We start from the raw sequence: 27,080 nt of genomic DNA, 5'->3' as shown, positions 1-27,080 counted from the left end.
ACGATTGCAGCGACTTCCAGCTTACCTGCCTTCCAGCACGTTTCCGGTAAGTGGTCTGTTTGTGTTTGTGTGTCGGGTCCGTTTTGCTGTATGTTTGTGTGTGTATGTTGAGATGCGGGGGTGGGGGGGTGTCGGATGTGTATGAATGTTTGGATTTGAATGTTTTTTGTGTGTATGTTGAGATGCGGGGGTGGGTGTGTGTGGGGGGGTGTTGGATGTGTATGAATGTTTGGATTTGAATGTTTTTTGTGTGTATGTTGAGATGCGGGGAAGGGGGAGGTGTCGGGTGTGCATGAATGTTTGTTTTGGAGTGTAAGTGCGGTGTATGTTGAGATGCAGGGTCTGTATGTGTGCATGCTTGCTAGTTTGTATGCTGATTTGGGGGTGGGGGTTCTGGTCTGTATGGGTGTATGTTTGAGAGTGTGCTGAGTTGGGGGGTTGGGTGTTTGGGTCTGTATGGGTGCTTGTTTGAGAGTGTGCTGATTTGGGGGTGGGGGTTCGGGTCTGTATTGGTGCATGTTTGTGTGTGTGCTGAGTTGGGGGGGTTCGGGTCTGTATGGGTGCATGTTTGTGTGTGTGCTGAGTTGGGGGTGGGGGTTTGGACTTGGGGGTTCGGGTCTGTATGGGTGCTGGTTTGTGTGTGCTGAGTTGGGGGGCGGGGGTTCGGGTCTGTATGGGTGCATGTGTGTGAGGGTGCCATGGGGCATAGTGTTTGGTTGAGGGGTGGGGGCCATGGGGCATAGTGTTTGGTTGAGGGGTGGGGGCAATGGGGCATAGTGTTTTGTTGGGGATTGAGGGGGACATGGGGCATAGTGTTTGGTTGGGGGCTGAGGGAGCCATGGGGCATAGTGTTTGGTTGGGAGTGAGGGTGCCACGGGGCATAGTGTTTGGTTGGGGGTGAGGGTGCCATGGGGCATAGTGTTTGGTTGAGGGGTGGGGACCATAGGTCATAGTGTTTGGTTGAGGGGTGGGGGCCATAGGTCATAGTGTTTGGTTGAGGGGTGGGGGCAATGGGGCATAGTGTTTGGTGGGGGGTTGAGGGAGCCATGGGGCATAGTGTTTGGTTGGGGGTGGGGGCCATAGGGCATAGTGTTTGGTTGGGGGTTGAGGGAGCCATGGGGCATAGTGTTTGGTTGGGGGTTGAGGGAGCCATGGGGCATAGTGTTTGGTTGGGGGTGAGGGGGCCATGGGGCATAGTGTTTGGTTGGGGGGCATGGGGCATAGTGTTTGGTTGGGGGTTGAGGGAGCCATGGGGCTTAGTGTTTGGGTGGAGGTGAGGGGGGCCATGGGGCATAGTGTTTGGTTGGGGGTGGGAGCCATGGAGCATAGTGTTGCACTCCAAGAGTGAACCCAATAATAAAGCTAAAACAGGCACAGTTAGGAGATGTACATACTTTGCTTTTTGAGGAAACCTGACTCAACGAAGGCCATACTCCTCTTGGGCAACCCAAACAGCAAACTATAGCAGTCCAAAATAACGGAATGTCCAATCTAGGGTCAATAAAATATATATAAGTTAATTAAACAGACGAGATACAATAACTAAATAGAAATAAATTATAACAATGGAAAATGTGTAGTACAAAATGTAAGTTTGAAATGCAAATAAAAATCGTTACCCCTCAAAAACATATTCTTTTTCCATGTGTTTAATACAAATTGGGGGTTTAAAAAGCCTCCTGCCACGCCCTGCCTATCGCCCCGCCCACATTTACTTTTCAGCCCACTATAGCCCTCATGTAAGGTACTTTCGGCCCTCTGTCAAAATCAGTTGTGCACCCCTGGTGTAAGATAAGGAATCTCCCTGTTAAAGGAATGAAAAATGAATTGATTACAAGGTTGTCTAATCACCAAAGTTTGGGTATAGGCATGTCACACCTACTAACCAAGGGAATGTGGAAATTGATAATGAGGATGATAATTCAGAGTCTATCTCTAATGTTTTAGAAGGGTCAGAGGAGGGAGAGGAGTCCCAGGATAGGAGCACCTCTTTACCTCAGAAGGCCCTTTTTTCCTCAATCTATATCCACCGGGACCGCACAAGGTCCAATCACTGAGTCCAGAATATGTCTCTTCTGAAGAAATGAGACTTGAATCGGAATTTAAAAGGTTGCAAGATTAGTCATGGGGCGACACGCGTTAGGGAGAATTCTCAGAAATCTGCTTATTCCCTTCCACCTTAGAGACCAATAGCTATTTTTGCTGGACTTTAGGACTTTTAATGTCTATACTGGAGAGAGAGACCTTTTTCCCCACTCATGTATTTTTCACTGATTTGAACACCAAGTTTCTTTTGACTTTGGAGTCTGAAAAATTCCATAGGCATCATTTTTTTACATTGTGTCACACAGCACCTACAGTGCAGTGACACAGGGAAGTCTTCCAGATTTCAGTGGTAGAGCAGTCAATTGGATTGATGCCCTTGGAATTGCACCAGATGAAAAAGCGTTTCCATTTATTGGAGTAGCAATGTCTGGTGTTAGGTTTTCTTGCTTCCCTAGGTATATCCATGCATCTCAAAGGAAGTTAGAGATACCCAAACGCTCTGATCTCTGGAGCCAGGCCGCTAAATTGAGAGTCTGCACGCATGGATGAAGTGTCTTCCCCCTTGTCCTGAGATAGCATGTTGTATGGGCAAGGTAGTTTCATCGGAGGAGAGAGAGAGACATCTCCATCAGATGAGATAACTAGGGCTGGCGTGCCCACATCAGGGTCACCAATATCATGGTGACTGGTTCCTGGTGCATCTTGTGCACTATCTTGTTGAGAAGGGGAGTCAGGGGAAAGTGTAAACAAATGTCCCTGACCATGTTATCCAGAGACCATTCCCCTTGGATCGGTTCTGAGGGTACCTGGAGGCATAAACTGGGCATTGTGAGTTCTCCAGAGTTGCAAACAAGTCGATCTCTGGGAAGCCCCATTCTGCCAAAACGTTGGACACGATGTCTTTGTGTAGTCGCCATTCGTACTTTAAGGGCAACAGGAAGTTTCTGCTGAGCACGTCTGCCAGAAGATTGAGTTCCCCTGGAACGTGTTGAGACAATAGAAACATCTTGTGTCTGAGAGCCCACTTCCAAATGTTCTGAGACAGTTTGAACAGCCCTGGAGAGTGAGAGCGTCCTTGCTTGTTCAGGTAGTACATGGCTGTGGTGCTGTCTGTGAGAAGCAGTACTGTCTTTCCCTGCAAATGTTTCTGAAAGGCTTTCAGTGATTTGAATACCTCTAGCAGATCCAACAGGTTTATGTGGTTGGATGCTACTGCTGGGGACCAAACACAGTGCACTGTCTGTTGAAGGAGGTGAGCCCCACACCCCGTGAGCGATGCGTCCGACGTGAGAGTGGCTTTTACTGCGGGGGTGGTGAAGGTTTTCCAATTCAAGAGGTTTTCCCTTGACCACCACTGCAGAGAGAACGAGGGTTGCCGAGACAACCACTAGATTGTCCCATTGTCCGCTGGCCTGAAACCACTGGCTGTTGAGCCACGCTTGCATGGGGCGCATTCACAAACGTGCGTGAGGAACCAAGTAGATCCAGGATGCCATCATCCCTAACAGTTGCATGGCCTTGCGTACTGTCACCTCTCCACTGGCTACACACTGAGGGATCTGAAACAGCATGTTTTGAACCCTCTCGTTGGAGGGGAAGACGAGGCAGTCTTCTGTCCGAATTAGAGCCCCCAGAAACTGCTCGACTTGGCAGGGGTCGAGGCTGGATTTCTTGTTTATGGAGAATCCCAGACTGAATGAGAGGTTTATCGTATTTTGAGTGTTTGACGGGCATGTTCTGTAGGAGTCCCCTGTTATGAGCCAGTCGTCGAGGTAAGGATAAACTGGGATGTATTGCCTGCACAGATGAGCTGCTGCAACTGCCAGTACCTTTGTAAATACTGTTGTGGCTGAGGCGATGCCGAAAGGAAGGACCTTGAACGGATCTTGTTTGTCCTCTAGCATGAACCTTAGGTATTTCCTATGTGCCGGCAACATTGAAATACGAAAGTATGCATCTTTAATGGCCAATGTTGCCATGTAATCCCCCTGCGTTAGCAGAGGAATTACTTCTTTCAGTGTTACCATACAAAACTTTTGGGGTTCGACAAATTTGTTAGCTGGGCGCAAATCTAGCACAGGGCGCATGGCGAGATCCTTTTTGGGTACAAGGACGTACACTGAATAAATACCCTTGTTCACCTGTAGAACGGGGACGACTTTGATTGCGACCTTTTCCTGCAGGATCTCGACCTCTTGCAACAGGATCTTCAGCTGTTCCGGTGTTAGGCGCCTGGATCTTGGAGGTCTGTATCGATGTGGCCGGCTGAACTTGATGCAGTAACCGTGGATGACGGTCTTGAGCACCCACTTGTCTGTGGTAATCCCCTCCCATGCGTGCAGGAATGACGGGACGGAGTGGCATGGGAGGGGACCCGGACTTGAGTGTCATTTCTAACCGGACGGCGGAGCCTCTGGCGGTGGAGTTGCGACCCATACCTTTCCCCACAGCATTGTCCTCTGGGTGGATAAGGGTTTGTGGAGGCAGACCCCTGTCCTGAGGACTAATTGTTGCCTGAGCCATATTGGTTGTGTGGGGAACGGGAGTAGGACTGCCCACGAAAGGAGCAGCAAGAAATCCCCCCCAACCCCCTCTCTGTTGAAAGGGTCTTTGGGTTATCTGATTCAAAGTCTTTAAAGTCTTGTGTTCCTTCTTGGCCGTTTCCAGTGCCTCATCAACGGCCTTGCCAAATAAGTTTGACTCTTACACAGGTTTGGCGATCAACGCCTGTGTCTCTGGTTTGAAACCCAAATTTTTCAGCCAGACGTGCAGTTTTAAAAGGGTACCCTGAGCCAAGGTTCTCCCTGCCGTCTCAGCAGCATCCAAAGTGTTCTTTAGGATGTTGTGGTTTACCTGCTTACCCTCTGAAACAATTGAAAGCAGACGAGAAGGCACTGGTTCAGGGCCCTTTAATAGTCTTCCTGTAGCAGGTTCCATTGGACGTCAGAATAGCTGGCCAACAGCGTGGTGTTGTTGGCTATGCAGGTAGAATATGCTGCCGCAGTAGTGCCTCTCTTCCCAAGAGCATACAACTTTTTACATTCTTTGTCCGGCAGAGCCTTTCCGGTGGACAAGGGGAACCCTGCCCTTTTTCTTGTAGTCGTAACCACAAGATAATCTGGAATGGCATGACCCCCAATAGATAGGGGGTCAGAGGTTGAGGGGCGAAACAATTTCTCCACCCGAGGGTTCACAGCCCTAGTTTGAGAGGGCATTAACAAGGAAGGAGCGGTGCGTCTTTTGATGGAATTGAGTAAAGGGATAGCCTGGCTGGCAGGAGGCTGCTCCTTTAATATGTCTTGCACAAAGTATGAATCTAACACTGCCTCTTGCGTGGCTATTTGGACGTGTTCTGTTGCCTTCTTCAGAATGGCGTTAAACGCCATCTGGTCATCGACAGATGAAGCCTGACGCAGAGGAGGGCAGGAGGGAGGGTCCATACATATGGTATCTGGGTCCGGAGTAAGTGTGGGTGAAAGCCAGGGTGGGTCATCCCCCTGCTGGTCATCCCCCCAATCCTGGGTCTGATCAGGAGCTGTTCTTGATCTGTAAGGTCAAAAACCTCCTCAGGAAGAGGGCAGGATGTCTTCTGAAACTTGGTCACTGCAGGATAAAGGTTGTTTTCCCTAGGCCTCTTAGGAGTGAACCTCTCAGAGAAGTCCACAAATCTAGCCAACTTGTCCATACAGCCTTCAAATTTCTATCTGGTCCATGAAGAAGAGCCAGATGGGTCCAGAGGGGGAAAGGCCTTCTCCTGGGGATCCCCTAGCCTAGAATGCTGAGATGTATCAAGGAGGTTCTTGGATAAGGACTGGGGGCTTTCAGAATAATCCTCCTGCTCTTCCAGGCTTTCAGGCGTGTCCTTCGACAAGTCTTTAGCCTTGTCTTTTTGTTTACTGGCCGCCTAAACGATTTTAGCGAAGCCCTTGCTGATGTTCGGCGTTACCGAAAGGGGTTTAGGCTGTTTAGACGGTTGCGCTACAGACTTCAACACAACCGTAACTTTATGCGTCGGTGCGCTCTTAGGAGGCTTCAAAGCTTTTGTGAGATTTAGTGCTGGCGCCCTTACTTGTAGATTGGTCGGACGCATGCCACTGACGCGGTTGCGGGGAGGGCTGCAGATCACGTGATTCGGCGGGTGCCGTCGAGAAACTCGACGTTTCCGTTGGCACTTTGGCCTGCTTCGACTGATCCTCCGAGGCAGTGCCGTGGGTTGTGCGTTTGGTCCTAAGGGTATTGTGTGCGTCCCTGTCGTTGGGGTGTACCTTCCCCATAGAAGACTATCGCTGTGCCTGGTGGGGCCGGTGACGGATGTCGTGGAGTGTACGCGCTCCGATGTGAGGTCAATGGCAGCCGGATCGGACCCATGGCTGTCGCTTAGCTCCTCATCACTTTCGTCAGCTGCTGCGGCGGGGGAGCTACCCTCGGCCTGCGACCTGGCGTAGGCCGCCCACCGCTTTACTCAATGTTCCTTGATCATCTTAGGACGCTGGAGTAGGCAGTGCTTACAAGACACCTCGTCGTGATTGAGGGGAAGACACTTATTGCACCAATGGTGCTCTTCTTTCCAGGGGTATTTTACCTTACAGGAAGAGCAAAATTGAAATGGTGTCCTGTCCATTGATCAGGTGTGCGACAGCAACGGCATGACCAAAACAGCAAAGGGAGGGTAGACGGAAAGACATTCTTGACAAGAATAGAAAATCCCCCAGTCCCACTCTCCCTACTGTATAGGCCGGCCAGAAGGCCTGGCCACAAGGTCGGCAGCGCCAACCAGAGCACCCGCCGTCAAAATCTGTTCTTTGCTGTCTTCGGCGGTGGTTAGGAAGTAATCGTCGAAGAGGGGATGATAATAAACGACCGGAGGTCGTGAAATATAACAATTTTCAAATACGTAGGCGCTTCGCGTAAGGCGACCAACTAGCTGGGCGGAAAAAAACTATCTGAGGGACCTCGATGCGTGAGGGATTTTGGGTACACTACATGTAATGTTAGGGATAGTGTTACAGGCACGCTCATGTCGACGTCCCCTTTCGATCCTTGGAAGACAAGCTGCAATAGTCTGCGGTAACCATTAGATGTAAGACTATATGCACAGCATGTGATGGTCAGCAGATTCACAAGCATCAGAAAAAACATATATACAGTCACAGTCAGTGCAGAATAATCAATTCCCCCCTCCCCCAATACCTGAAAGGGAGGTAATTAGTTATAGCACCAACAGTCCACAGGAAAAACAACCCTAATTTATAAAGTCCACCTTGTGCCCAAAGGTTCAAAGTTTCCAAGTACTTTTCGGAGTTGGGAAAAGGTTAGGGGAATGTGCCTGTAGACGTGAATATGGGTCCCAAAATATGTGCCCGGGTAAATTGCTTTTGTAGCTTTTGGAACAAATGTTGCCAAGCCACGAGTTATAAAACAAATCAAAATTCTTCACACACTTTTAAAGGGTGGAGATAAGGGCTCTGGTAAGTCTTGTTACTAATCACCAGCTGTACTCCGATATTTCCTCACGCTTGGCAAGTTGAAGGAGGGTAGCTGGAGGTGTATTTTCCCGCCGCCTGTTCCGGTCGAAGATGCCCAGGAGCTGCGGGTGCAAGCAAAGTTTTGGTCCGGTCCAGGAGCTGAGTGCAACCCTTTCTCATGGAATAATGCAGCATGCACCGATGCTCAACTCTTCAGGACACTCAACTAAATGCTGGAAGGCTGGTTCCAACGACGGTCACCGATGCACGGCGATAGCAGGTATCACAGATGTTACAGTAGAAGAAAGCCTATCTCAGGACCCCATCGATGCTGGAATGCTATTATTTCGCAGGAAGTTTACTTGCAGGACAAGCTGAATCAAAACACAGAATGGTGACTCATGTACTGCGGAAGCCCAAAATGGAGTTGGTCAGTCCACTGATTGCCCAGGAACACGACCGAAGACTCCAAACTGCAGGGCACTGAATACGTTGAAACTGGTTGTTCCCACCAATCCAAGAGGTCAAAGCACCAACGAGGGTCTTCTAAGATCAATAGCCAGACAGGGCACCACCGGGACTGCAGCAAGAGTTGGTCGGCAGGCCTTCGCAGGATCGGTCTTCCTTCATCTGCACAACTACCAGGATACTTGGCTCCTCTTCAGATCTCCCTGGAATGGCTGTAGGAGAGCGCCGAAACTCAGCACAACCAATAGAAGGTCACATACACACACAACTGCCCAGCCCCCATTCAGGGACCACTGTTAGTGAAAAGCATGCATACACTCCAGACACCCTAAAACCAGTATGTGGATTGGGAACAGCCACTCCCAACCCACTTCCTGGGTTGGAACACACATGGCCTACACTAGCCTGCGAAAAGCACTGCCTTCCCGCGAAAATGCATGACCATAAAAGGATGTTCCTAACCTGGCAAGGCAATAAGAAGGCTAAAGGACAAAATGGCCAAAGAACAAATGAAAAACATTGTGGCACAGCCATGTTAGAACACTAGTCACAGTTAGTAGCCAAATGAGGTAAACGTGAGAAAGCTAACAAAAAAATTCAGTAAAAATGAAGACTCTAGCCAGACGCTCTCTTTAGGCACATTTAAAAGGAACCAAAAATCCTTTTAGTGTGAGTCTAGGGTCATACAAAAATATCCCCATTGCACTGCACTGGAAGGCGCTGTGTGCAATATGAAAAGGTTACCAAAACTGATAACAAAATCAAAAGACTATGGGAAAAATAGTTTCCTAGTACCGACAGTCTGAAGGACAATTCCGTTTCCCCATAACAAAATGAGCAAAAGGCCAGTGGGGTGAAGCTGAAGGCCTTACTTCACTGTAAATAGTCAGGACATGGTGTAAAAACAAAAGCAACATATTTGGAGGTCCACAGAATATGGAACAAACGTTGCTCCAAGAGGAAACGTTCCTAACAGATACTCAATGAAAAAGTTACAGTTAAGTGGTCAAATAAGGAGCAGGCTAATGTTTTAGTTTACCTTTACTTACTGCTAAATGTGAAGATTTCTTCAGTCGTACTGGTGCTCTAAACATTCCAAGCCTATGAATGAAGGAAGGCGAATATTGCGTACTTCAAATCAAAATTGTGACAAGTTTCCTCAGAGCTGTAAAGCTTACCAGTGGAAAGGATGTCAGCTCTTCAGCACTCATGTTGCTCAATTCGCTCTTGGAGATGGGGAAATTTGGAGGTAAAAAATATCGTAAGCAGTTTCTGAAATGGGAAAGAAAAAGAAAAAGTATACAAATTGAGTATGCAAGCAGCTTAAAAGTGGCAAACGAGAAGCAAGATCTTTTCACAGTACTCTGGTTAGGGGTGTGAAACCATTATCCTAAAGGTAAAACAGGGTAACCATCAAAGATGGACCAAAATATCTCTAGACTCAGTAGAGCAGTCTTGGCTGAACTCAGAGGAGGTCAGAAGGCTGGTGGATAGGTAGAGTTATTCCCAACAGACATCTCAAGAAACACTACACAGGTATATAGAACAATGTGCACTCTATTGCAGAATTTTAAATTAAGTGGCTAAGTTCAAAAAGTACTTCAGTTTAGGCACACAAAAATAACAGTGTTGATATAAAAACATTAAAAGGGCAGCTAAGAGAGACCACCAGGTGGTGCAGGAGAAATGGTTGCCTGAACGCTAGCCTCCACGAGGACCTGAAGTGAAAGGCGCAGAAGCAGTAGCTTGCCCAGCTCGCAAGCAGTTTGGAGTGTGCTTTTAGGTCAGCCAAGCATCCTGCAATCACCAGTCCCAGTACCGAGCGAAATCGGTGAAGGGAACGCAGTGGATGAACAGCAAGTCAAGAGGCCCTGCCAGAGGCCGAGCAAGAGGGACAATGTCCCGTCAGCGAAACCATGTGGACAAGGTCTGGAAGCCATGGAGCGGACCAGTTGTGCTGCCGGAGAAGGAAGGTGCAGGAGAGAGCGCGCAGGGGGCTTCAAGGAAGCAGCAGTCTGTGTAGCCTCCGCCAGCCCGAGAGGAAGAAGCCGTGGCTCCCACCCGGAGACTGCAGCGGGTAAAACGAAGCAGGTGAGCTGGGGTTGGCGCCCCGACCAGGTGAAGAGGCAGAGGAGGTGTGACCACGGAGCTGGCCAGGGTGACTCGGCAAGGCAGACCACATCCAGGGGGCACCACACCGACAGCAGTCCCCCAGCCATTGCAACCGGTAAGGAGAGGGGGAGGTGGAGGCGGGAAGGAGCCGTGAGGAACCCGCATCGGCTGGAAGCCTTCCTGCATTCACATAAGGGATGTGAGGGCACGTGAGGGAACCCCATAAGTGCCTGCAGAAGGCTTCAGGTGCCCACGCTCATTCGCATGCCTTGAAGCAAAGTACAATACGCCACAGCCAGTGGGAGACAAAAGAGGCTTTAAACAGAGCAGCGCGCCCCCATCCCACGGAGAGACTATAATCTTTGCTGGCTGCACTCCACGAGTGACACCACTAGTGGCGGTCACCTACACACGGAGGGACTGCAGGAAATCTTCTGCCTTTGCTCCAAAGGAGTGCAAAAATCTAAAGGCACACAAGCAAAGGGGGGCAGTACAGTAGTGAAATGACCTCCCAGGAGGCCCTCCAGCCTCTCCCTGTTACTGTAAGCCTCCCTTCACAGGAAGGTGACCCAGTGTGCAACCTTATAAGGGCCATTAATCAGGCACCCCAATGTGGGGCTGGAAAATCATTGTGCAGTAATAGAGGACAGAGCGCAGTGGGGGGTGCAAAAGCACATAACGGGCATGGGAGCTGGGCAAGTAAACAGGCGGGGGCCCCCCACAAATCCCCACCCTGCAAAGGGAGGAAGAAAAGGGAAAGGAAAAATGATGCAGCATCCCTCACCACCCCGCGGCCAATACGCCCCCCCTCGGAACCTAAGAAAATTGCCATAGCAACGGCAAGCAGTCCACAGAAAGTGTTAGGGAGAATTCTCTGTATAGGCTAATTTCCCAAACCTAGTGAGTCCCCTAGCAGCTTTGCTGGATTTTGAGGGTTTATTTTTTTCTCCTGCTAAGAGTGAGACTCTTTTTCTCCCACTCTTAGGCATAATTTGAGAATGTCCTTTGACTTTGTAATGTGTTTTATGGGCTATGGGGTCTTTTACTCCATAGGGTTTCATGTGTTTTTGGTAAGTGTGTTACACAGCATCCTCAGTGCAGTAACACATGGTTGTCATAGTGACCCCCAAACAGACTCCATACCCTGGGACTGACTACTGTCTCCCAGGGTATGTAAAGTCACCATTGACTTTACTACTCTTAAATTGTGAACAGAACCAGTGCAAACCATCATATTGTGGAAGTACTGGTAGGGGTAATTAGATTGCCCCTGGGTCTGTTTTTCGAGGGCGCACTGTGCAGTCCCCCCTCGTCGAGTTTCTGGCTGGTGGCAGTGGTTACCACGCAAAATATTCCACCGGAATATTTCCTACGGGATTTTCCCATTCATTTTAAACGTGCAGGGCTTTGGGGACTGGAACTTCAGAAGTCGCCACAGGACCTAAAGAATCCAAAGAGGGAGAAGCTGAGCCGACCTGCAACGACAACACCACCGGTGGAGCCCTGCTGAACCGACTCACCACTTCCCAACGACAGAGAAGATCTTCATCCTGGAGAGTCTTCTTCCTTTGAACTGGTGGGGTTAACCAGTTTGCCCTCTTTTCGCCTTCCTGGATCGTCTCGTGGTCGAATCGCCCGTGCCAAGCACCCCGGCAGCCGGATAGCCACGCTTCACCACTACCGCGAATAAAAGGGTAGTACCTTTTAACCGGGAAACTCTGCGGCTGGTTTCTTCCCTGGCAGTGCAACGACCTCCAGCTTTCCTCCACATCGGGATCTTCTCTTCCCCTGGACGATGCACCGATTTGCACCCGCTACCAGGAACAACTACCCCCGCTGGCGCTTTCTCACCATTTCAGCTACTGTGTCCCGCCTGGTCTCCCTTGCAACAGACTGTTTAAGGTGTCCCGTAAATCCTGGACGGTCTATCCTGGGGTGACCTGGGACCTGTTAACTAACTTTTCTGAACTGATCCAACTCCTTTTGAACTATCTTCAAAGACTTTTAAAGTGTACTTCAACTGTGTGATCTTGGGCACATTCCGCCTTGCTCTCTCCAAGAGTGGGCCTGGCCTATGAACTTTCTTTCCCTACAGTAGACTCTGCCTTTCTTGACTTGCTGTGGTTCTTTTAAAAGTGTTGGTATGGTGTGCTTTTCTAATTCTGCCTTTTCCCTCCCTTTTTAAATAATTATTGGAGTGCCATCTTGGTTAAGCGCTCACCTCTGTATTTGATAATAAGTGGTGTTCTTTTCCTAAGACTTGTCGAATAATTAATCAGGGAGGTGTATATATTTCTAATGACTGTGTATGAACTTGCTTGACATATTAGTGCCAGTGTATTTTTACCAGTGTGTTCTTAAATAAATAATTATATACTTTTATACCAAAGCTCTGGTCAGTGTTTGCTTGTGCTACTGTATTTTTGTACCTGATGTGTATACTCTATATACTGCCTAACTTTTCGAGAGAAGTCTGACTGCTCAGCCACATCTACCAGGTAAATCTGGGTGGTACAGACTGCTACCAATTGGGTTTACTGCCAACACCTGTAGTCTTAAACTTTTTGCAGTGGTCCCTAAGGGAACTGCACAGTTTTCTGCCTAACAGAAGGGACAGGAGAAACACTCCTCTTGCAAACACCAAGCTTGCAGCTGCCCCCTAAACCCGTCCACAGCCCAGAAGCTGCAGGAGTTCTGCCGGGAGAGTCCAACAATGGCTGCTCTCCCACCCAGGGAGGCCCCCCCTCATACCTGGGGGAGAACAAGAGTCTTCCACGAAAGCTGACGTGCGTCTTCTGTTGGACGAGATCCGATCTCTGAAAAATAGCATGACTACGACAGTGAACGCCCTCCAGGAGAGGGTACACAAGATAGAGGATAAAGTGGAGGCCCTCGAAAATTATCAGTAGTCCGTAGACGACATAGAAATGAGGGCGGAAAGCCGTTTTCAAGACCTGGCACAAAGTAACTCAGATCTGGCGGCAAAAGTTAACAACTTGGAAAACAGGGAGAGGAGAGCTAACATAAGGATCAAGGGCCTCAAGGAAGCACCCCACGAAACGCCAGCGAGCTTGGAAAGAAGGGTGAAAGCTCTGGTCGCGTCACTCTTCCCGGCACCCTTGTCCTCTGAATTAGAATTCAAGAGGGTACACCGAGCTGGAGGCCCACTGGGTGGCCCACGATCAGTCCTTGCCAAATGCCACCATTATAGGCACAAAGTGGAAATAGTCCAGTAGGCCAGAAAACGAGAGTCAAAACATATCAAGATCTGTCTGCCGCCACTCTCGCCCAAAGAAGAGATGGTCGCCCCTTAACCTCCTGGCTGCGAGAGCAAAACATTCAATATAGATAGGGCTTCCCCTTCGCGCTACTGTTTAAGCACGCTAATGAGGAATAGAGAGTTGTCTCATTGGAGGAAGCGACTGGCCTGCTGCGAGGCTTGAGAGAGAAGGAAGGAATGGCCGACAACGAGGAACTGCCATCATCGTCAGAGCCATCATCTGCCATCATCATCAGAGCCAGCAAGGAAGCCAAAAAGAGGCCGATCGAAGGGCACTAGAAAATATAAGAGGCTGAACACTCCTGATTTGGGAGGACGCACCATAAGAATGATTCATCTCAGGGGGGCCATGAATGGACGAAAAAAGCACCCCGCCAGCCGTGGGAAGACAGTGACCAGATCAGAGAACCAAAGGCGGCGGTTTATGACAAGACCAGTACTGGGGACCCCCCCCAACCCCATGGCCGATCGCACTCTGTTCGCCAGGATGGGCAATGTTTTTTGAGTAGCCATAATGTTCTTAGGCTTGTTAACAGTTGATGTATCAAAGATTACGGTTTATTGGGTCCACGGGGAGACACCCGTTGTGTGGCCCTATGTTATTTCCTAGGGCGTCTCCAAGATTAGGAGGAGCCATTTTTTCGACTTTTTTCTTTTTTTGTTCTCTGCAATGGGGAAGAGGGAAGACTGAGGGTTGTGGGGACGAGTTCATGGGCAAGAGAGTGTGTGAGACCGAAATGCAGTGAAGTATGTCTGAGCACACCAAGCAGCGGAGGGTCTGGCAGTTTGAGAGCCATGCCGCCCAAAAGCACCTACTGTCAAGACATGGCCTCAAAGAAGCCTCAAGTGTGCACATAGGCTGGAGAAAGAGCAACCTTTTCCCCCGTACACAATGCATTTACCCCACACAGTTTATGGCGGCTGACTTAGTTAAGATGGGGTCCTTAAATGTCCAGGGTCTTAATTCACCACAGAAAAGGTCAATGCTAGTGAAAACCTTCCAACAGGCCAAATTGAGGTTTTATTTGTGCAGGAGACTAAATTCAAAAGCAATGAGGAATACACCCCGAGGGGCAGGCAAGTGGGAGGAGCCATATGGGCATCCGGCCCAGAAAAGAAGGGAGGGGTGGAGATCCTATACCGCACGTCACTAGGGTTGCAGATTTCTCAAACACACAGAGACCACGGCAGTCGATACCTCATTGTGCATGGGACCATTCGGTCAAGGGAGGTCACCTTGTGCTCAGGATATGCCCCGAATACACAGCAACTGACATTTTGCGGTGACCTTTTTGAACTACTGGATAGCGGGAGAACGGGAGCACTGATCTGTGGGGGGAGATTTCAATTAGATCACAGATCCAGCTTTGGACTGGATATCATAGAGACGGAGCAAGGCCCCCCCAGGATAGGGGATACTTTCAGAATTTCACAAGGGGATACTTCTTGGTTGACTCCTGGAGAGCCCAGCACCAGCAACAAAAAGGCATAAACCTTCTATTCCCCACCCCCCACCACAAGACATACTCTCAGATAGACTGACTTTTTGGAAGGGGAATTCGGAACACCAATTAAAAAGCTCAAAGATTGAGGTAGTGGGGTGGTTGGCCAAAGACATGGTAGTGGTTGAGCTGGACATGGGCCTGAACAACATCGTAGATAAAAGGTGGATATGTAATGACATGCTGTTTAAAGACAAGCTCTTTAGGGAATCCTTGGACGAGGCGGTACAGGAGGTATTTTAAACGAAAAAACACAGGGGATCTTCCACGCACAACAGCATGGGGCGCAGCCAAAGCCACAATAAGATGCCTGTTAATAGGGCAAGGGGAAACGGTGAAAAGAAGTAAACTGCTAAGAGACACCCAGCTGAAAAAAGAAATAAGAAAAAGAAATGGCACTTGAGAATGGGGAGGGGAAACTGCAGAGACGTTAGCGTAAATCAGACAGCTTAGGCAGGAGCTGAAGGATACTTGGCTAGGAAAGGCCCTGACCCACCTCAGATATGTTAAAGATATTACGAAAAGAGGGACAAGGCCCATACCCTAGGGTGGTTAATAAGATTAAATCCCCTTCGGTGTCATATTGGACGACCCAAAGGAAAGAACAGCCCGTTTTGCCCAATTTTATGAACAGCTATATAGTTCAGACTGTTTCCACCAACGAGAGTATAGTGGAATTCATGTCCAATGTTACTTTTCCTCTGAAAGAGTCCTCTGACTGGGATGGGCTGAATTCTCCCATAACAGAGGAGGTAGACTTTGTCATCTCCAACCTAAGGACGGGTCCTGGTCAGGATGGCTTCACCCCGGCCTATTATGAAAGGCTAAGAGGCGGCTTGACATCTTTCTTGGCGCTCTTGTTCAACAACATTAGGACCTCGGGGCAGGCCCCGCCTTCCTTCACGGAAGCGAGAATCATAGTGACAACCAAGGAGGAGAGAGATAGACTTGAATGCGGCTCGTACAGGCCGATCTCATTGCTGAATGTGGATGCCACGGTTTATGCCAGAATCTTAGCTAACAGGTTAAGTAAGGTCCTCCTGCTCTTGGTGAATAGCGATCAGGTGTGATACGTGAAGGGAAGACAGGGCACAGACAACGTTCGTAAGACTCTAGATTTAATGCCTTCAGTCGAGGAAAGGGATGTGGACCCCACGTCGATCTCGGTCGACGCGGAAAAGACTTCTGACAGGGTGGAGTGGTGGTTTATGCTCCAGGTATTGAAGAAAGCCTATTTAGGGCGGGTAGGATACGGGGGGAACAGGCACTCTACAATAGCACAAGGGCGAGGGTTGTGGTGAACGGCGTGGCATCTCCCTCCTATGCCCTAACAAGACGGACCAGACAGGGGTGTCCCCTCTCACCGCTGGTCTTCGCCCTGGTAATGGAGCCTCTGCCCCAGATCATCCAGAACAATGATTCGATAAAAGGTTTCAAGAAGTTTGGCAAGGAATATAAACATGCCCTGTTTGCAGACGACGTTCTGGTGTCCGTAACTCACCCGTCGCAGTCCATCCCAGCACTACAGGCCAGGAGTGAAGAATACGGGGGGTATTCACGGTTCCGCATAATCAGACATAAGACCACAGCATTACCACCGACGGTCAAGGGCACGCAACCGGGATCGAGCACAGCAAAGTGGGGTCTGAAAGTCACCAGTGATGGTATCCGCTACTTGGAGATTACCATGTTATGTTACTTTGCATTTATATAGCGCCTTATGTATCATTGGTATGATCTCAAAGCGCTGGTAGGTTGAACGCCCTCAGGAACCGTAGTTCAAGTCAGTTGAGAGAGAGATGGTCATAAGGTGCAAGGGTGCACAGGATATGTGTGCAGCCGGTGTGGCAGTTGCCTGATCGCTGCTTCATAGCACTAGGTGTGGTGGTTGGGAGTTCAGGTATATGTGTTCATTCTGGGGGGTTGACACCGAGACTGATTTTTGGCGGCGTTAGGTCTGGGGAGAACTCTTAAGCTGGCTGTGTGTGCTCAGCTTTCTGTGTTTAATTAGGATGATGAGTAGTATGAGGCGGGTGTTAGTATGAGAACAGCTATACCGAATGTGTCATAGTATCGCTGTGTTCTATTTGAATGGTGGTGTATAGGAGAGAGTAAGCGTGGTATTGTGATATGGTGGCGATATGGTGGTACTATCCACTCCATCCGCTCATCTGTTCCTTCCACTCCATCTGTTCCATCCAACTCCATCCGTTACATCTATCCCATCTGTTCCATCCAACTCCATCCGTTACATCTATCCCATCTGTTCCATCCAACTCCATCCGTTACATCTATCCCATCTGTTCCATCCAACTCCATCCGTTACATCTATCCCATCTGTTCCATCCAACTCCATCCGTTACATCTATCCCATCTGTTCCATCCAACTCCATCCGTTACATCTATCCCATCTGTTCCATCCAACTCCATCCGTTACATCTATCCCATCTGTTCCATCCAACTCCTTCCGTTACATCTATCCCATCTGTTCCATCTACTCCTTTCGTTCCATCTACTCCTTTCGTTCCATCTACTCCTTTCGTTCCATCTACTCCTTTCGTTCCAGCTACCCCTTTCGTTCCAGCTACCCCTTTCGTTCCAGCTACCCCTTTCGTTCCAGCTACCCCTTTCGTTCCAGCTACCCCTTTCGTTCCAGCTACCCCTTTCGTTCCAGCTACTCCTTTCGTTCCAGCTACTCCTTTCGTTCCAGCTACTCCTTTCGTTCCAGCTACTCCTTCCCTACTGTTCATTTCTTCCATTCACTCCTTTCGTTCCGTCCAGTCCTTCTGTTCTAACTAGTCCGTCTGTTCCATCAATTCCACCCTTTCCATCCACTCCGCCTGTTCCATCCACTCCATCCAAAACAATGATAAAACAATTGAAAGATCTGTACCAGGCAAACTACAAGCCTTTCTGGGTATAAGGGGGAAAATAAGGAATTGGGCGAAATTATAGCTGTCATGGACGGGAAGGTTCACAGCCATAAAAATGAATGTGTTACTGAGGCTGCTCTTTTTGTTTCAGTCTCTTCCAATCGCCCTCCCGGATTCCTTTCTGGCTGAGGCCAAAGGTACCCTCCTGGCGTGCTTATGGGAACGGAAGAGGCCCCGAATTGCATTTAACCCTCTGATCCTCCCTAAGGAAAAGGGAGGCACAGGACACCCCGATCTCCAAGGCTATTACAGAGCAGCACAGCTGTGGGTGCTTGTGGATCATATTCGAGAGCCCAAGAGCAAACAAACAATGGGTTCACCTGGAAAACTGCTATTTCTCTCCAGTTACCCTGGGAGAATGGCTGTGGGCTCCTTTAAAACCAATTCCATGCAAAGTGTGAGAGCACCCAGTCTTAGGGGTGTTATGCACAATATGGAAAAATAATACAGCCATGAGTGGAGTTATGACCTGGCCCTCCCCCCTTAGCTGCATTTGGGTCCCCCTCCCCCGATTAGGGATATCATCATAGACCCGAACCGCTTCCAGCCCCAGTATGAACAGGGATTGGTCAGAGCGGGCCAGATGTGGAGAGAGGGAGTCTTCTTGTCCAGGGAGGAACTAGAGGACTCTCAACAGGCCTTGAAGATTAGACTCCTCCCATACTTACATTTAAAGGGAGTCATTACAGACCCACGTTGGAAAGTACAGCTGCAACGTCCCTTAAATCCTTTTGAAAAAATATGAATTCACAAGTAGGCTCCAAAGAGCTAATCGTCAAAATGCATCGGGCACTCATAGAAAGAGATCAATTGCCAACCCCCTGCACTCAATTGGAATGGGAAAGGGAGCTGGGGTGTGAAGATCATCAGGAAGGATGGACTGTAATATTCAAAGTGGTCTGGAGGTCATTAGTAGCTGTCCAGTACAAGATGCACAATTGCAGTTTACTCACGCAGTGGCACCTACCCTCCCCCCTGACCCCCTCCCCAGCGCCTAGCAAAAATGTATCCAGGTATCAGCCCCTATTGCTGGTGCGGATGCGCACAGATTAGCACATACTGGCATCAGTGGTGGGGTTGTCCCAACATACAAACCTATTGGAAGGAGATCCTGGGCTGGATGGTTCTACGTTATTTCGTCAAAGTACTTTTCATCGTGGGACTTTTCATCGCCACTTTTTCATCAACCAAAACTCTTTTTTATTTATGGGAGGGGGGGGTCCCCCCCAGGTACCCCCCTTTACTTATATAATCATACCCCAACCCCAAAAAAAAAAAAACACCTCCCAAAAAATATTTTTTTTAAAAAAAAAAGTTTTGGTCGATGAAAAAGTGGCGATGAAAAGTCCCACAAAGAAAAGTACTTCGATGAAATGCGTGTATACCGGGCTGGATAGAGGGGATAGACATAGAACTCACCCTACTTCTGGTACTGTTTAGTGTGGAACTGGTGGAGGGTCAGTATATGGTTCTACCTCACCTACCTAAAAACTTGCTCCTGGCAGCGTGTGTATATGAAACTATAAAGGTGGAAGGGAAGCGCCCTGCCGACAAAGTTAGACTGGCTGCGTAAAGCTAAGGAATCTATGAGATGGAAAGCTTAATGGCAGCGCTACTGGCGTCCCACTCCCACATCGACACACAGTGGCTTCCTTTACTTGAGTTTTGGGAAGCAAACACCACTCCCCTGTGAAGCCCCGGCCCACCACAGACCGACAGATTGAATCCCTGCCCTCGGGGGAGACCCCAAACAAGCCCTAGACATCTAGGACCCCAACAGACGGCCCAACCAAAGTGGAATGACAGAATTGGCAGGTGTCTGGCTAGAAATTGACCAGGTATCGCTTCAAAGCAGGCATGAGACCAGAAGCTTCCCAAAGTCTCTCTGTACAACCCATCGTTTAAAATAAATGTATTTGGGGAGATGGGGTTAGAATTAGAAGTTGAAAGTTAAAATTGAAAAAATATTGGGTATGTAGTTGTCCTATGATGCAAAGGAAAATGTAATGCACTGCCTGTGCAATTGTTGATCATAATAATAATTTTAAAAAATGTATTTAAAAAAGGCAGCTAAATGAAGGGCCTGATGGCGAACCTTAAAAATTGTAATGCTAAGGTGATGGGTAGATAAGAGATACCTAGACATCAGCGAAATGCACTGCATAGTCACCCTTCCTCTCTGACATCATCTTCTCTACCTCTGGTGTCCCCCAGGGATCTAATCTCTCTCCCTGGCTTTTCAACCAGTATCTGGCACTCCTTGCCCACCGCATTGCCACTCTCTGCCCCAACTTTCAGTGCTATGCAGACGATACCCAGCTCATTTTCAGGCTACCCTCGGCCTCCTCCTCTCCTTCCCTCATCTCCGACTGTCTGTCTGCTATCCAGGAATGGTGTGCCGCCAATGACCTCTGCCTTAATGCCAGTAAGACTGAGATTCTACTCATCGGCAGCCCACTCCCTCCTTCCCTGCAGTGCTCTGACCAGCCTCTCTTGGCCCGCTTCCTGCTCCTACTTGCAAGGCAAAAAACCTCGGGGTCATCTTCGACTCCACACTCTCCTTCTCTCCTCATATATCTGACGTCTCTAAGAAGTCACACTACCAGCTGCACCTCCTCAGAGGTATTCTTCCCTTCCTCTCCTTCCCCCAGAAGCTCACAGTCTCCAGATCCCTGGTTCTCTCGAAGCTGGACTACTGTAACAGCCTCTATCTTAATCTGCCTGCCTCCACTCTCCGCCCTCTGCAACTCATCCAGAACAGGACTGCGAGACTTGTCCTTGGCCTGAAGCCCAGGGACCGTATTTCTCCAGGACTGAAATCTCTACACTGGCTCCCTGTGGCCGCGAGGATTAAGTTCAAAACCCTCTGCATTGTCCACAAGGCCTTCTGGGGCCTGGGGCCTAAATACCTTCAACTCTCTCTTCCTAAATATCTTCCTTCCCGAGCCCTTTGCTCATCTGTCTCCAACTCCCTCAGGGTCAGCTGCTTCTAAAAGCAACTAGCTGGGGGTAGATCTCTCTCTGCGGCAGGGGCCTCCCTCTGGAACAGCCTTCCTGCCTCCCTGAAACTTGAGGAGAACCATCTTCGGTTCCGCAAGCACCTCAAAACCTTCCTCTTTGCTTCTGCTTTCTCTCTCCCTCTCCCCAGCTAAATTCTTCACTGAATCTGCACTGAACCTGCACCTGGGCCACTCTCACCGACCTCGGTCCTTGGCCCAGCCACTCTCCACTTGCACTGCCTCCCTGGCAACCCGTGCACTGTGGGACTGTCTCTGCATCCCTACAGCCCCCCCCCCCTCCCAGCACTTGTCTGCACTTACCTTGCACTTGCCACCAGCTGGCCCTATTTATTTATTTATTTTTTATTCTACTTACCCTGTTCAGAACTTCCCCCTCTCCCCTTCCCCTTTTTCCTTTCCCCCTACCCCTGCACTTGCGCGATCTGAATGACACCTGGCCTAGTAGGATCATTCTCTGTCTTCCCCCCTGTTGCCCCCTCCCTGCCTCGTCGCGCCTCGAAACACTTGTGTATAGGCGCGTTACAAATGCCATATCATATCATCCTCGGAATCCACAATGCCAATACATGAAAGTATTCACATAACATCGGGTTCTCAGTAAGGAACACATTACTTGCGCCTCTGTAATGTTCCTTCTGATGGATTAGTCCTCCCTCCCACAGATTACTCATGTTACAAACATCTTTCTCAGCAGTAGCTGCTTTGGAAACTTCACCATTGTACAGACCGTATGTGATGCAGGGCAAGTACATATGGAGCCAGACACGCCCCAGGACTTCAGTTGAAACCCTTTTCCTTAGCATTCAGCAGCTGAACAGAACAATAGGTGAGCTATCCGACAGGAGGTGCTGGTTGGGCAGGGGATAAGGAGTCTGTTGGTTTAAGGACCAATTCATCAGAAAGAACATTAAGGGGTAACTCATGTGTTCTTCTAATTAATTCCTTTCTTCCATAGATTCATCATCTTAGATAAGACTTCCAAAGCATTACAGAAAATGGAGGAGTGAGAAGAAGTTACTTACCCATGGTAACGTTCTTTCGACTGGATGTTCCTGCCACGTATTCCTCATCTTTGATATTCAAGTCTGCTTGCAGCTTACTTCGGAATTTTCTTTTTTTCATAGGGTCAAGCGACGGGCAGCATCGAGTCTTGGTCTTCGACGGCCTCCGCAGCGTCCCTCGTGAAGTCGACGCTGGTATATGAAGCATGGGCGCTGACCGTTACCTCAGTTCTATTTTTTTTCCCTCCTTTAATTTGCTGTGTCATAGGAGGAGACAATCTTGACATTGCGAGAAAGGAAAGTGTAAGACACGGAAATTCTAGGCAGGTAAGAGGGGATGGGTGGGAGGGCGAAGAGGAATGCATGCGAGGATCATCCAGTCGAAAGAACATTAGCACAGGTAAGTAACTTGTTCTTCTAATGGATTGTTTCCTCCCACGTATTCCTCATCTTTGATAGACTCCCAAAATAGTTTGAGTATGGAGGTGGGATGCCAAGAATTTAACCCATTTGTTTATATTATGGAGGACAGGTATGCCAAATTGTTCTTCCTCTCCAGAAAAAGACTCTACACAGTAAAATTTACTGAAAGTATGAAGGGATTTACAGGTTGGCGTTCTGCAAATCTCCCTCACTGGTATACCTTTTTCTAGAGCTGCAGAAGCTGCCACCCCTCTAGTGGAATGCGCCCTCAGACCTTCAGGGAGAGTCTTTGCCTGCCAAAGAGTAACATTCAGTTATACACATGATAATCCATCGGAGATCGTCTATTTTGTGACCGCCAAGCCTAACCTCTGACCAGCGTAACCAATGAAGAGTTGGTCATCCTGACGAACACTTGCCGTTTCTGGAATGTAGTAGCTTAATACCCTCTTGGGGTGTAAACGATGCATTCTCTCCTCCTCCTTTGATGATTGAGGAGGTGGGTAAAAAGTCAGTAACACAATGAGTTGTGCAAGGCGAAACTCTGGCACAACTTTCGGAAGAAAAGATGACTGTACTCTTGAAACCACCCTGTCCTTCGAAAGGGTAGTGAATGGTGGTTTGGAAGACAGTGCTTGAAGCTCACTTACCCTGCGGGCAGAAGTGATGGCTACCAAAAAGGCAGTTTTCATGGTGAGCATCCTTAAAGTACATGAAGGCAAGGGCTCAAATGGAGCTCCCATAAGACGTCTTAGTACTAGATTTAAATCCCATGATGGCACGATGAAGGATGCAGGCGGGAACACATTTGTCAGACCCTTAAGAAATTGTACCAGTACCTTAAAGTATGATCCATCATCTGGAGATCTCTTGAAGATTGATAGTGCCGCTAGATTCACTGTGGCCACTTGTAACCCAAAATGGGTCAGATGGAGCAGAAAAGATAAAACATGTGGAACTTTACACGTGAAAGGATCAAGTTTCTTTGCTGTACACCAGTTGCAAAATGTATTCCAATGGCAGCAGTACATGGATTTAGTTGCCGGTCTTCTAGACAAAAGCAAAACCTCCATTCCGTCTTCTGGAATGTCCCAATCTTTGTATCTCACCCTTTTCAGACACCAGGCGTGAAGATCGAGAGTCCTGATTTCTGGGTGAAGAAGGCAACCTCCCTCTTGCGAGAGTAAATCCTCTCGTTGGGGAAGACGAATTGGAGGGCAGATGGCCATTTCCAGAAGGTTCCATGTTCTCCTGGTCCAATCCAGAGCAATGAGGATTCATTTCCTGAACATCCTCAATCTCCTGATGACACGAGGAATGACAGGGACTGGCAGAAACTCGTACAGAAGTGTAAGCTCCCAGTCCATCACGAACGCGTCACCCTACAGCTCCTCTTTTGGGAAATTCCCTGGAGCAGAACAGCTCGCACTTACAGTCGACACTGGTCACAAACAGATCCACTTGAGGGGTGCCCCAAAGGGCGAAGATCTCCAGAAGACTTTCTGAGCCAACTCCCACTTGTGAGAGATCGTGCTCATAATATCCACCGAAGTGTTCTTTTCTCTGACCAGATGAACTACCAGAAGAGTTATTCCTTCTCTCAGTTCCCAGAAGCAAAGCTGCATTGCCTCTCTGCACAGGGGCAGTGACCCTACACCCCCTCGCTTATTGAGTTACTGCTTGGCCACTGTGTTGTCCGTCATCATCAGGACACTTCTCCCCCCGTATTGAGGGCAGGAAGGCCATCAGCGCTCATCTGATTGCCCTTAGCTCTAACAGGTTGATATGGAGTCTGGACTCCGACTGAGGCCAGTGTCCGCTTATTGAAAGGTCTTGTGTGCTTCCCATCCTGTGAGGGAGGCAACTGTCATCTTTGGCCATGGTTGCCAAAAGGGTTCTCTGTTAGGGAGAATTCTCATTTTATGGCTAATTTCCCTTACCTAAAGATTCCCCCAGCAGCTTTGCTGGATTTGAAGGGTATGTTTCTTTTTACCTGCTAAGAGTGAGACTCTCTTTCCCACTCTTAGGCATTTTTGCTATGTGTGTTCTAGGCTATTTTTGTGTTTAATGCTTATGGGGTCTTTCTCAATCCCATAGGAACCATCTTTATTCACATGTGTTACACAGCACCCTCAGTGCAGTGACACAGGGGTTTCGTAGCGACCCCCCAAACAGACTCCATACCCTGGGACTGACTACCGTCTCCCAGGGCATGTAAAGTCCCCATTGACTTTACTAGTCAAATCCTATGAACTAAACCAGTACAACCCATCTTACTATGGAGGTACTAGAAAGGGTTAATAGTTTTTCCCCTATGTTCATTTTGGAGAGGGTACCCTCCCTACAGTCCCTCTCAAAAGTTTCTAGCTGGTGGCAGTGGTTACTACCATAAATATTCGACCGCAAATATTTCCCTTTGGGATTTTCCCATTGTTCGAGGCTACCACTTTTTCTGACAGCCTCTGACATACCGCCGGTGCATTTTAATATTAACTTTGCTCCGGTAGGTTTTATTTGCCAAAACTTTAATATAACTTCTTCTCATGTCTTTCTCTAAACTCCTAACCCAGGTCGGGGATCCTTTGTTCGTCCTTTTGGCAGGCTTCTACCGAGAAGCCCTCCTTTCGGCGCTAATGAGTCTGGGGTGGGTCCATTGTGTGGGAGGGTGGGGGGAGTAGGAGCCCTGGACAGGGTTGCGTCAGCAACCCATGCCACACTCTATCCTGATAGGCTGGAGGGTCTCCCGCCAAGATGACCACTCCACTGAGTGAGTGACAGCTAGGCTGTACGAATTGGGATCTTTTTGCATAAAAGCAGGGTCCTGAGGACTGGAAGAGCAAGACGTCGCCACTGGAACTAATAAGCCGAAGAGGAGAGAAGCCAAAGACATCTGCAACGACTGAACCACCGGTGAAGCCCTGCTGCAGCGTCTCACCACTTTTCTCCACACGACGAGAAAAGATCTTCACCTGCAAGAGCCTTCGTCCCTTGAGCTGGTGGGACCAACCAGTTTGCCAATCGCCTTCCTGGACCTGCCTTGGTCGAATCTCCCGTACCCTGTACTTGGAGGCCGGATAGCCAGGCACCAGTCCGCCCGGACCGCGATTTAAAGGAGCGTACCTTTTATTCGTCGGGCAGCACCGCGGCTGGTGTCATCCCTGGGTCGTGCAGTAACTTGAACCTTCCTCCACGACGAGAGCATCTCTTCCTCTGCTGGATCACCCGAACTGCAGGAACAACTGCCACCGCAGGAACCACTTCTTCATTTTAAGGTACATTGTTCCGCCAGGCTGCCCTTTCTTCGCGGTAGTGCTACAGGTGTTTTAAATCTTTTACCTACCTGTTAGGTTGGCCGCCCCTCTCTCTTAACATTGTCTTTTCAACTTCGGCAGCCACCTTTTCAAATTCGTTAACCAAAGACTTGACTGCAGCTAAAAAAACATTTTGATCCTGGGCCCTTGCCCTGTACCACTGACTCTGGCACAGGCCTACTGACTCTGGTCACATTTGTTAGATCTGCTTTCCTTAGATAGATTTTCTCTGAGAACTGTGTTGGTGCACCTATTTCTTTTAACTACCCTTTCCTTCCCATTCTCAAACATTGTGAAATACCATTTTGCTCAGTTTTCATTTTAAGTATTGCCTATACTGATGCACTGTCTTGCTGAACTGGTTCACAAACTGATGGGAAGTGTTACTAGGGTGTATAAGAAACTATTTTTAGATAACTTGTATTTTCCCTCCCTTGTGAGGAATTGTTAGAGAATCCCTTGTGTGTAGTTTTCACTGTGCCGTTTTGCTCAGTTTTCACTCTGGTTCACTTGGTCTACAATTCAACTTGGGAATGTGTATATTTTTCCTTTGACTTAATTTAACTTGCTTGATGACTGTGATACATATTAGAAGTGTATAAAATAAATATATATCTACTTTTTAAATACAAAGCTTTGGTCAGTGTTTCCTTGTACCACAGTACAGTAGACATATTGTGTAAACCCGGAATACTGCTCATCTCCCTCTTGAGACTGCTCAGCCACAGCTACCAACTAAATCTTTGTGGTACGGACCAAAGGGGATTTATTGCTGTCACCTGTAGTCCTAATCTGGTGTAGTGCTCCCTAAGGGAACTGCACTGGATTCTGCCTAACATTCCCCTCATCACATTCGCTCGGCTGGCCCACCACGGAAGATCATGGCGACCTTTGTCGGGACCTGAAGAAGGTCTGTCATTCTGCAGGAGAATTGAGACCATCGGGATCTGAGAGCCCACTGACGGGATCTCATTCTAAGACTGACTTCTGGCACCAGAAAAGAAGAAATTACTTACTTTAATGTTCTTTCCATCGATTCTTCTCCCGCAGATTCCTCATCCGATAGATAGTCCCTCCAGCTCCGCTGCTTCGGAATATTTTCGACAGGGGGCATAGTAGACCTCGACCCGGCCGGCGATCTGTCTTGATCGGCGTTTGGTCGTCTGCTCCAGACGGGACATCAGGCGTTGCATAAATACCACATCACTACGCCCCAACCTCAGTTCCCCCTTTCCCGACCACCCCCTCACCCCGAGCACTACACGCTGTATAGGAAAACAGAACAAACAGGCTAATAAGCCCTTAAAAAAGTAGTAACTATAGACCTCCAAAGAAGGAACAATTGAACAAACTCTACAAGCAGCGCTAGAAAAATCTTTCTTTAAAGAAAATCTGTGTCAGGAAGACAGAAAACCGACACAGATGCCATCACTAAGTCATCTTGAAAGAAAAGATGCGTGCCAACCACCGACTGAGGATGGATGGGAGGGGACATGAGGAATCTGAGGGAGAAGAATCC

General features: G+C 48.7%; 1 protein-coding gene across 2 annotated transcripts in view; it reads right to left on the bottom strand.

Moving 5' to 3' along the window:
• The window catches only part of MORC2 (MORC family CW-type zinc finger 2), a 959,542-nt gene that overhangs the window by 106,704 nt on the left and 825,758 nt on the right, over positions 1-27,080 (bottom strand). For both annotated transcript variants that reach the window (XM_069619348.1, XM_069619349.1), the window contains exon 25: positions 9,158-9,251. In XM_069619348.1, the coding sequence (XP_069475449.1) occupies positions 9,158-9,251 (94 nt within the window). The remainder of the gene's footprint in view (positions 1-9,157; positions 9,252-27,080) is intronic.

Source organism: Ambystoma mexicanum, chromosome 10 (genome assembly GCF_040938575.1).
Source record: "Ambystoma mexicanum isolate Mex_15411 chromosome 10, UKY_AmexF1_1, whole genome shotgun sequence".
NCBI lineage: Eukaryota > Metazoa > Chordata > Amphibia > Caudata > Ambystomatidae > Ambystoma > Ambystoma mexicanum.
The sequence above is the reverse complement of the archived record's forward strand: the minus strand, read 5'-3'. Positions and strand labels throughout refer to the sequence as shown.